This window comes from Lagenorhynchus albirostris, chromosome 5, assembly GCF_949774975.1.
Source record: "Lagenorhynchus albirostris chromosome 5, mLagAlb1.1, whole genome shotgun sequence".
Taxonomy (NCBI): Eukaryota; Metazoa; Chordata; class Mammalia; order Artiodactyla; family Delphinidae; genus Lagenorhynchus; species Lagenorhynchus albirostris.
Genome location: NC_083099.1, coordinates 16,043,277 through 16,055,402, shown reverse-complemented (window position 1 = coordinate 16,055,402; position 12,126 = coordinate 16,043,277). Strand labels below are relative to the sequence as shown.

Here is a 12,126-nt window from a genome sequence, read left to right as displayed (position 1 = left end):
CCCACAGAATGAGAGAAAATATTTGCAAATGATGAGACTGATAAGGGTTAATCTTTACAAAATTTACAAACAGCTCATGTAGTTCAATATCAAAAAAACAAACCCAATAAAACAAAAAATGGGCAGAAAACCAAATAGACATTTCCCCAAAGAAGACATATAGATGGCCAAGAGGCACATGAAAAGATGCTCAATATCGCTAATTATTAGAGAAATGCAAATCAAAACTACAATGAGAGTGCTGTACACTTGAAACTACAAAACTACCTCACAGTAGTCAGAATGGCCATCATCAAAAAGTCTACAAACAATAAATGCCAGAGAGGGTGTGGAGAAAAGGGAACACTCCTACATTGTCGGTGGGGATATAAATTGGTAGTCACTATGGAAAACAGTATGGAGGTTCCTTAAAAAACTAAAAATAGAGCTACCATATGATCCAGCAATCCCGCTCCCGGGCATATATCCAGAGAAAACTATGGTTAGAAAGGATACATGCATCCCAATGTTCATTACAATAGGCAAGACATGGAAGCAACCTAAATATCCATTGACAGATGAATGGATAAAGAATATGTGGTACCTATATACAGTGGAATAATACTCAGCCATTGAAAAGAATGAAATAATGCCATTTGCAGCAAGATGGATGTACATGGAGAGTATAATACTAAGTGAAGTAAGTCAGACAGAGAAAGACAAACATCATGTTTTCATTTATATGCAGAATCTAAAAAAATGATACAAATGAACTTATTTACAAAACAGAAACAGATCCACAGACATAGAAAACAAACTTATGGTTACCAAAGCTGAAAGGTGGGGTGGAGAGATAAATTGGGAGATTGGGATTGACATATACATACTACTGTACATAAACTACATAACCAACAAGGACCAACTGTGTCGCACAGGGAACTATGCTGAATATTCTGTAATAACCTAAATGGGAAAAGCATTTGAAAAAGAATAGGTATATGTATACATATAACTGAATCACTTTGCTGTACACTTGAAATTAACACAACATTGTAAAACAACTACAGCCCAATTAAAAAAAAGACCATAGGTGGCTGGTGGACTCATTTGTATTCACCAGCCAAATGGCTATTTAATTGATAAAATCTTAACAAAAACTGAGTACTATGTTCTAGGCACTTTCTAGGGGATAGAGGTAGATAAATGAGACATAGGAAGGCAACACCCCTTTCTAGTAGGGATGAGTGCTGAGCAGTTTGTGGCTGGGAGCCCATCAGGCAGAAAAGTGCTCCAGACAGGGAAGGAGCAGGTATGAGGTGGTAAAACAGTGTGCGGTGTGTCTGGGATGAGAGCTGGAAGGAAGGAGATGAGGCTGAGACCCAGCAAGGAGCGTGCTGGGAAGACCTGGCATGATGGGCCAACGAGCTTGGGCTTTGTTCTCTAGGCCAGGGTCAGCAAACTTTTTATGTAAAGGGCCAGACAGCGAAGATTTTATGTTTTGTGGACCAGAGGTCTCTGACAAAATGGCTCGACTATGCCACCATAGCGCCAAGGCAGCCGTAGATGATATGTAAAGAACTGGGCATGACTGTGTTCCAATAAAACTCTACTTACGAAAGCTTGTACAGGGCTGGAATTGGCCTGTGGGCTCTAGTTTGGCAATCCCCGGGCTCTATTAGGTCATTTAAAAAATTCTTTAGTATGTAAAATAACTGGATATCTAACAGTCAGTGGCATACTCCACCTGATGAAATGTTAGCTGCTAACCATATATATTAGCCTGATTTTATTACCAGAGCATGTAACTAGCAAAATGGCGAGTAGGTTTAACACTTTGTAGGAACTGAGCACAGAATCACTTCTCCCTATGGGCAAAATCTTATTTCTTCTTTCACTTCTACCTTTCTCAGATGAGTTTCCCCATTTGCTCACCATTCTCTCCCTGTAGTCCAGCTAGCAACTGCATGAAAATCCAGCAGTTCTTTCTCATTCCCCATTCTCCTTTATTTCTCCATAGCATTAGAAAGTATTGGGAAAACCCCGCTCAGTCCCTACTGCCTGTTAGGTATCTGTGAAGCTACTTTCAGGTGTGGTCACCTCATAATTCAATTTCTCATTCCCCAGACATGAAACACCATGAGCACTTCCTAGTTGGGTTCCCACTTCACCCCCTTCCCCAGGTCCATCCTCTCCACTGCTCACAGATTGGCCATCCCTAAAAAGCATTTCATTGGGAAACCCTGCGTTCAAATCTTCCACTGTAAAATCTCCCTTTTGTCGATAGGATAAAATTTAAAAATTTAGTCTGGCATTCAGCACTCCCCACAGTTGGGTTCAAAACCATCTATAAATAATAAATGCTAGAGAGGGTGAAGAGAAAAGGGAACCCTCCTACACTGTTGTAATTGGTGCAGCCAGTATGGAAAACATACTGGAGATTCCTTAAAAAAACTTAAAACAGTTACCATATGATACAGCAATCCCACTCCTGAGCATATATCTGGAGAAAACTCTTAATTCAAAAAGGTATGTGCATCCCAATGTTCATAGCAGCACTTCTTACAATAGCCAAGACATGTCCGTTGACAGATGAATGGATAAAGAAGATGTGGTAAATATATATACACAATGGAATATTATTCAGCCATAAGAATGAAATAATGCCATTTGCAACAACATGGATGGACCTAGAGATTATACTAAGCAAAGTAACTCAGAGAAAGACAAATACCATATGATATCACTTATATGTGGATAATCTAAAATATGACACAAATGAACTTATTTACAAAACAGAAGCAGACCCACAGACTTAGAAAACTTATGGTTACCAAAGGGGAAAGGTGGTATATAAATTAGGTGTTTGGGATTAACAGATACAATACTACATATAAAATAAACAACAATGTCCTACCGTATAGCACAGGGAACAATATTCAATATCTTGTAATAAACTCTAATAGAAAAGAATATGAAAAAGGATATATATATATAAAATCTGAATCACTTTGCTGTACACCGGAAACTAACACAACAATTCAAATCAACTCTACTTCAATTTAAAAAAACCAGAATACCTTGCCAGTCTCTACTGACTCCATGCCGGGCAAATTGGGCTGTTCACTGCCCTCTTCATGAGACTTATCCTATCTAGTTTTTATGTACAAAGCAGTTTCTCCATCCCAAATACATTATAGAAAAAGGTCTGGACTTTTCAGTTTCTACTTTTCTGCTTTCTAGCTGTGTGAGCTGGGTGGCCATGAAAATCATGATAATACTTCACGTGTGTTGAGTGCTTACTTTGTGTCATATGTTGTGCTAAGCACTTTATATGTATTATTTTAATTATTTTTTCCAATTATTATCATCCCTATGTTACAGGTGAGAAAACTGATGCATAAAACAGTCTAAATGACTAGCTCAAGATACCCAGCTTTTCTAAGCCTCAGTTTCTTCATCTGTAAATTGAGGATTATTGTGAGGATTAAATAGAAAGCATCGAGCACAATGTCAAACACAAACTGAGTATATGTTGCCTTTCTGCTCGCTCCCTATTATTCCTTCCTGTCCTTTCGGTATATCTTTTGTGCCCCAGCACAGTTTTCCTCCATTTTAGTCAAGGCAGAAGTAACTTACTGACTCTGGCTCCTATAGAACTAAACCTTCAATATAAACATTTTGATGTTTTTCACCCATAGCCTTATTATCTTTTTATGTGTTCATCATACTTACCTACAAGACTGCAAACTCTTGAAGAGCAAAGGTGGTGTCTACTGGCCTAAAGTAGTTCACTTTTTGACTAATTATTTTGACTGACTACATATATATACATACATATATACATACAATTGTGTATCTATCTATCTATATATACACACACACAATATATATATATTTTACCACAGCCACTTCAAATTTTCCCACTTTTCTCAAGCTTCCGACCTTGACCCCTTCCTAGCACCCTCCTCAGTCACCTCTCCTACAACGTCACGAAGGAGGAAAAGCCATCAGATAAGAACTTTCTTACTCTCCTCCACTACACCCAGGAACTCGCCTCTGTGCCAATCTAGTCCTTTCCCTCCTACCTCCTACGGAAAATCCCTCCCCTATGGCTGGGTCTCTTGCCCTCCAGTCATCTCAGGGGACTTGCTCCATTGATGATCTGCTCCTTCTGCAATGTTGCTATCTTCTCCTGCTCAACAATCTCGTCTCACCTTAAACATGCTCAGGTCTCTCTGATGCTCGGAGTCCTGAACGATGGCACATTTCCAGCTGGTGGCCACCATTCCTCCCTCACCTCAAGCCAAACCTCTCCAGAGTCAACTGTGGCCCTGCCTCCCCCTCCCCCCTGCACAGCAATCCAGCTCTCATCGATCTTTCCAAAGTAACCAGCCACCCCTTTGATGCCAAAATCAATGGACTCCTTTCAGTCACTACCTAAGGACCTGATTAACTGAAATGATTCATCAGATTTTAACGATACTGCAATTAGTTGTCTGTCCATTTTCCCCAACAAGAATGTAAGCTCCATGAAGGCAGGGACCTTCATCAGTTCTGTTCACTTTGGGATCCCTATGTTGTCTCTGGCCTCTTGTACATAATAAGTTTACAATAACTAAGGGACTGAATGGATCTTGCCCTCTTCTTGGTAAATTCTACTTTCCCCATCAAAGCATGTTTTACACTCTGATTGTCTGCTTATCTGTATCCCACCAGCAGTGTAGTTAGAGCAGAGACAGTGCTCTTGGTAGTTGCATCACTGGGCACAGGGCCTTGAATAGAACTCCAAAACATATGTATTGATCGAATGACTGAAGGGAAGATAAGAGGGAAGGGCTTTTATGCCTTGTGGTAAGTAGGGAAGAGAGTAACACACAATACATTCTTATTTCCCAAGCTTGCTAAAAGCCAGGAGTGATGATTGGATAGTTGACCTGAATTAAGGAAAGATTATTCATTAATGAATTAAGAGAGTTCATTCTCATTGAATTATTATTGAGCTTTCATTTTCTTTCCAGCTAAATTACCTTGGCACTCCCTACTTACTGGGTAAACAACGCCAGGCAGATTAGATATCATCTCTCACAAGTCAGAATGGCCATCATCAAAAAATCTAGAAACAATAAATGCTGGAGAGGGTGTAGAGAAAAGGGAACCCTCTTGCACTGCTGGTGGGAATGTGAATTGGTACAGCCACTATGGAGAACAGTATGGAGGTTCCTTAAAAAACTACAAATAGAACTACCATATGACCCAGCAATCCCACTACTGGGCATATACTCGGAGAAAACCATAATTCAAAAAGAGTCATGTACCAAAATGTTCATTGCAGCTCTATTTACAATAGCCCAGAGATGGAAACAACCTAAGTGTCCATCATCGGATGAATGGATAAAGAAGATGTGGCACATATATACAATGGAATATTACTCAGCCATAAAAAGAAACGAAGCTATTTGTAATGAGGTGGATAGACCTAGAGTCTGTCATACAGAGTGAAGTAAGTCAGAAAGAGAAAGACAAATACCGTATGCTAACACATATATATGGAATTTAAGAAAAAAAATGTCATGAAGAACCTAGGGGTAAGACAGGAATAAAGACACAGACCTACTAGAGAACGGACTTGAGGATATGGGGAGGGGGAAGGGTAAGCTGTGGCAAAGTGAGAGAGTGGCATGGACATATATACACTACCAAACGTAAAATAGATAGCTAGTGGGAAACAGCCGCATAGCACAGGGAGATTAGCTCAGTGCTTTGTGACCACCTAGAGGGGTGGGATAGGGAGGGTGGGAGGGAGGGAGATGCAAGAGGGAAGAGATATGGGAACATATGTATATGTATAACTGATTCACTTTGTTATAAAGCAGAAACTAACACACCATTGTAAAGCAATTATACTCCAATAAAGAAAAAAAAAGAAAGAAACAGTCCAGGTACCTGGCTTCTCCCGTATCCAGTCAGACAACCATTTCAAATGACAATCACAGGTCCAGGGATTCCCATGAAGATAAAGGCTTTCCAGATCAGGCATATAGGTGACCATCTCTTGAGGGATGGAGCTCAGAAAGTTATCAGACAAGTATAGGTACTTAATGAAAGATGTTTTAAATATCCGGAGGTAGCACAAGGAGACAAATGTATCTGGATGAAGCTTAGTGAGCTGGTTCCCTTCCAAGTGCACCAGTCGGAGAGAGGTGAGTCCATAAAAAACCTCTGGGTTTATGAACTCGATATTGTTGTGGTCCATATGCAACCGTGTCAAGCTCCTGAGACCATAGAAAGTGTCCTTCTGAAGTTTTCGAACTTTGTTATAGCTCATTTTTAAGACCTAAGAGTAAAAAGAACACACTTATTTTGTCAAAGGAATTATCACAAAAAGGAAAATCATATCCATAGTAAAACATACGTTGTGATTAATCCAATGCAGTGTGTGTACCTTGTTTGGATCCTAATTCAAACAAACCAGTTGCAAATCAAGTATGAGAACATCAGGGTAATTAGAATATTCATGAACAGTTTATGATATTGAGGAATTACTGCTATAATTTTAAGGTATAATACTGATATTATGGTTCATTTTAAAAGACTCCATAACTTTGACATATGTATTGAAGTACTTATAGATGAAACATTACGATATCTCAGATTTGTTTCAAAACAGTGCAATGAAGTAGAAAAGTAGTGGGTGGAGGTACAGGTGAAACAAGATCTGTTATGTGTTGATAACTACTGAAGCTGGGTGATGCTGCATTGGGGATCATTATATTATTCTATTTTTGTATATGGTATACTTTTTAAAAAACGTATTATGGAAATTTTCAACCATATACAAAAGTATCTTGACATTTCAAGTAAACTTAAGATTTCTTGAACCTGAATTTTTCATAAGAAATATGATTTTATCTTTCACATTTAAAACGCCTTTGGACTTCCCCGGTGGCACAGTGGTTAAGAATCCGCCTGCCAATGCAGGGGACATGGGTTCGATTCCTGGTCCGGGAAGATCCCACATGCTGCGGAGCAACTAAGCCCGTGAGCCACAACCACAGAGCCTGCGCTCTAGAGCCCACGAGCCACAACTACTGAAGCCCATGCACCTAGAGCCCATGCTCCGCAGTAAGAGAAGCCACCACGATGAGAAGCCTGTGCACTGCAACAAAGACCCAACGCAGCCAAAAATAAATAAATAAATAAATTTAAAAATAAGTAAATAAAATGGCTTTACTGAGATATAATTCACATGCCATAAAAATCCACCTTTTTATTTTTTTAAAAGATTTTTTTTTATGTGGACCATTTTTAAAGTCTTCATTGAATTTGTTACAATATTGCTTCTGTTTTTTGTCTTGGTTTTTTGGCCACAAGGCATGTGGGCTCTTAGCTCCCTGACCAGGGATCAAACCCGCACCACCCCCTGCATTGCAAGGTCAAGTCTTAGCCACTGGACCGCCAGGGAAGTCCCCCAGATCCACCTTTTTAAACCGTACAATTCAGTGGCTTTTAGTATACTCACAAGGTTGTGCAACCATCTCCACTATCTAATTTTAGAACATTTTCATCACCCCAAAATAAAAACTGATACCCATTAGCAGGCATTCTCCCCCTCCTCCTAGCCCTAGAAAACCACTAATTTACTTTGTTTCTGTGGATTTGCCTATTGTCAACATTTTAAATAATGGATGATACAATATGTAGTCTTTTGTGTCTGGCTTTTTCCAATTAGCATAATATTTCCAAGACCCACCCCTGTTGTAGCACATATCGGTCCTTCATGCCTTCTTATTACTGAGTTGTATTCCACTGTATACATGTAATATATTTTGTTTATCCATTTATGAGTCAATGGACATTTGGGTGCTTTTTATTTTTTAGCTATTATGAGTAATATGATTTTGAATTGATTTTTGAATTGAAATTAAAAGTTTTTCAATATTTCAGTAGTGTGTGGGTATTCTCCAATTCCTTCTCCAGTTACCAAGTGAACACGCTCCTTCTCCCAAAAAGAAAAGAAAAAGAAATGCTAGCAAAAACAATGATTTATCATCATATTATCCTAACTTGACGTAATCTGTCATCTCTGTTGAGAATGTTTTTCTGGAATGCCAAGTTCCCTAATAAGCAAAGAAAATTGAAATTGACAACATGGAACGGCTTTGCCCCAAATATTATCAAACTCAATGTTCATCAATATCTATGGAAAACCTGGTCAAGAAAACAAATACGTGTGAATTCCATGAATGAAATGTATTCCATCTAATCCTCTGAAGATATATATTCCAAATAAAGCCTGATTAAGCCAAACCAACAGAATCACATACCTAGACTTAAATCTATGGTTTTACAGAGGCTTAGTGTGATGTAAAAAGGCTCACACTGCCCACTGGCATTTTATCTTTTCTAAGGATAGAACTGACTTTATTTTATTGCACTGTATCTCTTCTATGAGGAGCTTTGGGAAACATTTTTTTTTTGTAATTCAAAATCAGATGTGGTTGTACTTTTCCTGAACAGTAGTTTTATTTTTTAATTTACTGAAAAATTGAGTTAGCTTCTCAAAAGCCTCAAGTCCTACTTACAGCAGACATACTGATCTTTATGCCTGCAGTTCCCCGCATTCCCTTTGTTCTTGTTCCTAAGATTTCTTCTACCTTTTGCTTTCTTTCCTACTGGGGTGGTAATTCTTACAATATTCGATGCATTCTTGGAAGTCCCCGTAACTGTAAAAAAGTTTTTGACTAAGGCAGTGCATAAGTAAAGTGAAGCTAACTTCTATGTAAAGACAGCAATTATTTTTAGAAACTACATTCAATTCCCAGATGAACATGACTAGAAGTGGCCTTTTAGGATTAAATTTTAAAGGTTTAGTAATCCTTGGGCATTGATAATTTTTTTCTTTCTATGAGCCTGAGGTATGAGAAAATCAGAATTTTCTTATTCTAATTTCCACATACAGTTGCCTTTAAAAAGAAATCAGTTATTTGACCTTTTCCCTTGATGTCTACATCTAATTTACAGTGTCGATTTGGGGGGTTCTCTAGGAACAGGTAGCTTTTGGAGGCACCTTTCACCGCATTAACCTGCCCCTTCCCCACATCAGTCTCACCTGCAAGGCCTGCAAATCTGAGAAGGTCTTAGGAGGGATTGTGTGAATGCCATTGCTGTGTAGCATTAGTAACTCCAACTTGTTTAGGCCAGAAAAATCCGTTTCTGTCAATCTCACCAAACTGTTGTACCTGAAATAAAAACATCATTCTGGGCATAAGCTAAGTCAACTAAAGTTCAAATGTCAAAGCAAAACCCAACAAACACACACATAGAACTGAATTTCACTCCCCGCCCCCTTTTTATTTCTTGTGCTCTAAGGAGATAATCCAATGCTTGAAATATTGTTGAAATTCATCAGACGCCACAGAAGGTCAGCCCCTCCAACCCAGCTCTCGCAGTCTCAGTTACAATTATCCTACTCAGATTCCTGGAAAATGCCACATCCCTTCTCATTTTCGAACCTTTGTACATATGCTGTTCCTGCAGGTTGGAATGCCTTTGACTCTAGCCCTATTTGTGAACACTGTTAAGACCCAGCCCATTCTCTAATAACATGGCCCCCTTGTTCTCCCAGGTGTAATTCATCATTATGAAGTAATGGTTAAGAAACCTGGGCTCTGAAGCCAAATGTTTTGGGTATGAGTATAAACTCAGATACCTGGGAGTAGGGCTGACCCTGGGTTAAATCAGTAACCTTTCTGTGCCTCAGTTTCCTTGTCTATAAAATGCAAATAATAGAACCTACTTCAAACGGGTTATGAGGATTAAATGAATGCGTACATGAAGAGTGCTCAGCTCAATGCCAGGACACAGTGTTAGCTATTATCATTAGTGATGGTTCCCAAGGCACTTCGTGTGCTCTATTATAGTTCTTATTAAATTGTACTAATTATACAAGTGTCTTCTCCCTTTAACTATAGTTTCTAGAAATGAATAATATATCTTGTTCATCATTGTATCCCTGGTACCATCATTGTGTTTGGCCCACAGTAGGCGCCCACTAATGTCAAATAAATGATGTTAAGTCTGCTTGTATGTGCATTCACACACACAGTTTTTCATCAACTTTTAAAATACAGTTGCCTTTTAGCAAATTTAATTTACACATTTTTAAAGCCTTTTAAATAAGTCGGTTTCTATGGAGAAAAAATCCAAGGGCCTTAAAAAAAGATCTAGTTGAGTTTTCATATATATCTTTTATGTGTAAGAGGACGCTTCCAGTTGTCCTGTTACCTCCTACTGATATATCATAACACTAATTCTTAACAAGAGCTATATTATTATCCAGCAGATATGTAGCCAGAATGCAGCTTTTCTATAATCATGGGCCTCTCAGCCTACCATGAGGGACTATGGGTTCTAGAAGAACTTTCTCTTAGTAAAAGTTTAACAGAAAAAAATTTTTTATTGCCCCAGCAAGCTTAAGATCCTCATGTATTCATTTCAGAAGAGAAATATTGTTAAAAGAATTGTGGTTAATCTCCCAAAGTCACAAGTGTTGTGAGGACAAATCAGCAGTGTCATCAATCCCTCCTTGAGAAGGAAGCAAGACAAGGGCCCCTGCGCACCCTAGATTGATACGTTCCACGTTGGGCGGGATGCTGTGTGGGATGGAGGTCAGGTACCGAAACGTGCAGTGCACCTCTGTAGGCACGTAACAGGCACAGCGGCGAGGACAGGCCCTGCCCCCGGGGAAGACCACCAGGCAGACTGCAGCGAAGGAGACCAGTAAGCTGGTGCTTCCCCTGCTTTTCACCTTCATCCTGAAAAAACATCATACCTCGGAGTTATAAATATGGTTTGAGCAAAGTTCCAGTAGACCACACACAGTAACTGGTAATCTGGGAGACCTTCCTAAAAGGTCGTAAGGGGCCAATTTCATTCACAACTTTTATGGTAAAGCTTACTCTTCACAAAGCCATAGTGTATGCTGGCCTCATATAGATCCTTGTGATCAAGCAGGATATTTATGGTTGTGAAATTCCTTTACAGTTTTTCACTTCTTAACGAAAAGCGGCAATCCCTATTACTTAGAGATTCATTAGAAAAGGAAAGTGGAAACCATAATGGAGATATTGTGACAACTGAAGTACATAAGGCTTAGTTTCCTGTTTATGCTTTAGTTTTTTAGACTTTAAAAAAACTGATTATAAAACTAATACATATGCAACAGAAAATTTAGAAGCTGTAAATAAGAAGAAAAAAGAAAATAAAATCACTCATACTTCCCACCACCCAGATATAATCAATGACATTTTGCCGTACTCCTTCCAGCCTTTTACATATTGGGTTGGATGTTACTGCATATATATGATCAAATGAAATTTCATAACACATTTTTATCATTGAACATATGTTTGTTTTATCATTTTATCAAACCTTTTTCAAAAACATTTTTAAGAGCCGTAATAATCCACTGAAAGGACGAATAAATCTCTTTCTAACATGTTCTCAAGTCCTTGACAAAAAAGACACATTGTACATGTCACTGCCAAACGATGACCGTAAGTAATCGTAACTGACCGGCTGAGAGGGCTTGAGCCTTGCACCTGCGCCACACTGACCCCTCGCAGGCATTATGCTGTCTGCTTTTGCTCTACTTAGAACATCCCTCTGCCTCTTTTCTTGGTCCCTTCTCCTCGTCCTCACGTCTGCCATGGGGGTGGGGGAGCATAACCAGGGAAGAAATATGCTCAGCTTGTTGGAAAAATGGTATCTGTTACCCACATGGGGGTGAAGCCCAAGGATCCAAACCTAGTTTTCGCCTGAAATTCAGAATATACAAAGATTGTAATAACATCTTTATTATGCTTCTCTAAGAAAAGTGACCTTCATAGAATGGTTTCTTTTAGATTCTACCAGCAACCATCCTTTAGCTATAAACCACATTTAAAATAACATGAATGCTGAATCGCTTGTATCTCCATATAGATAGAAAGATAATGGAATTATCAGAATATAGCCAAATTAAAATTTACTATAGGATTAATCACATGACAAATTTGTCATTGTAACCGTCTGGTTACAAACATTTTAAATAAATGTCGTATGACTGGAGACAGCATTTCCACCTTCTTATCATTAGGTAAGCAAAGA

The 12,126-nt window shown here is 38.8% G+C and overlaps 1 protein-coding gene across 1 annotated transcript in view; it reads right to left on the bottom strand.

Annotated features, from left to right (window-relative positions):
• The window catches only part of IGSF10 (immunoglobulin superfamily member 10), a 38,735-nt gene extending 27,943 nt beyond the window's left edge, over nt 1–10,792 (bottom strand). The window contains exons 1-3 of the mRNA XM_060149608.1: nt 10,599–10,792; nt 9,089–9,218; nt 5,923–6,313 (exon numbers count right to left, since the gene is read on the bottom strand). Of these exons, the coding sequence (XP_060005591.1) occupies nt 5,923–6,313; nt 9,089–9,218; nt 10,599–10,792 (715 nt within the window). The remainder of the gene's footprint in view (nt 1–5,922; nt 6,314–9,088; nt 9,219–10,598) is intronic.
• Nucleotides 10,793–12,126: the final 1,334 nt, after the last annotated feature.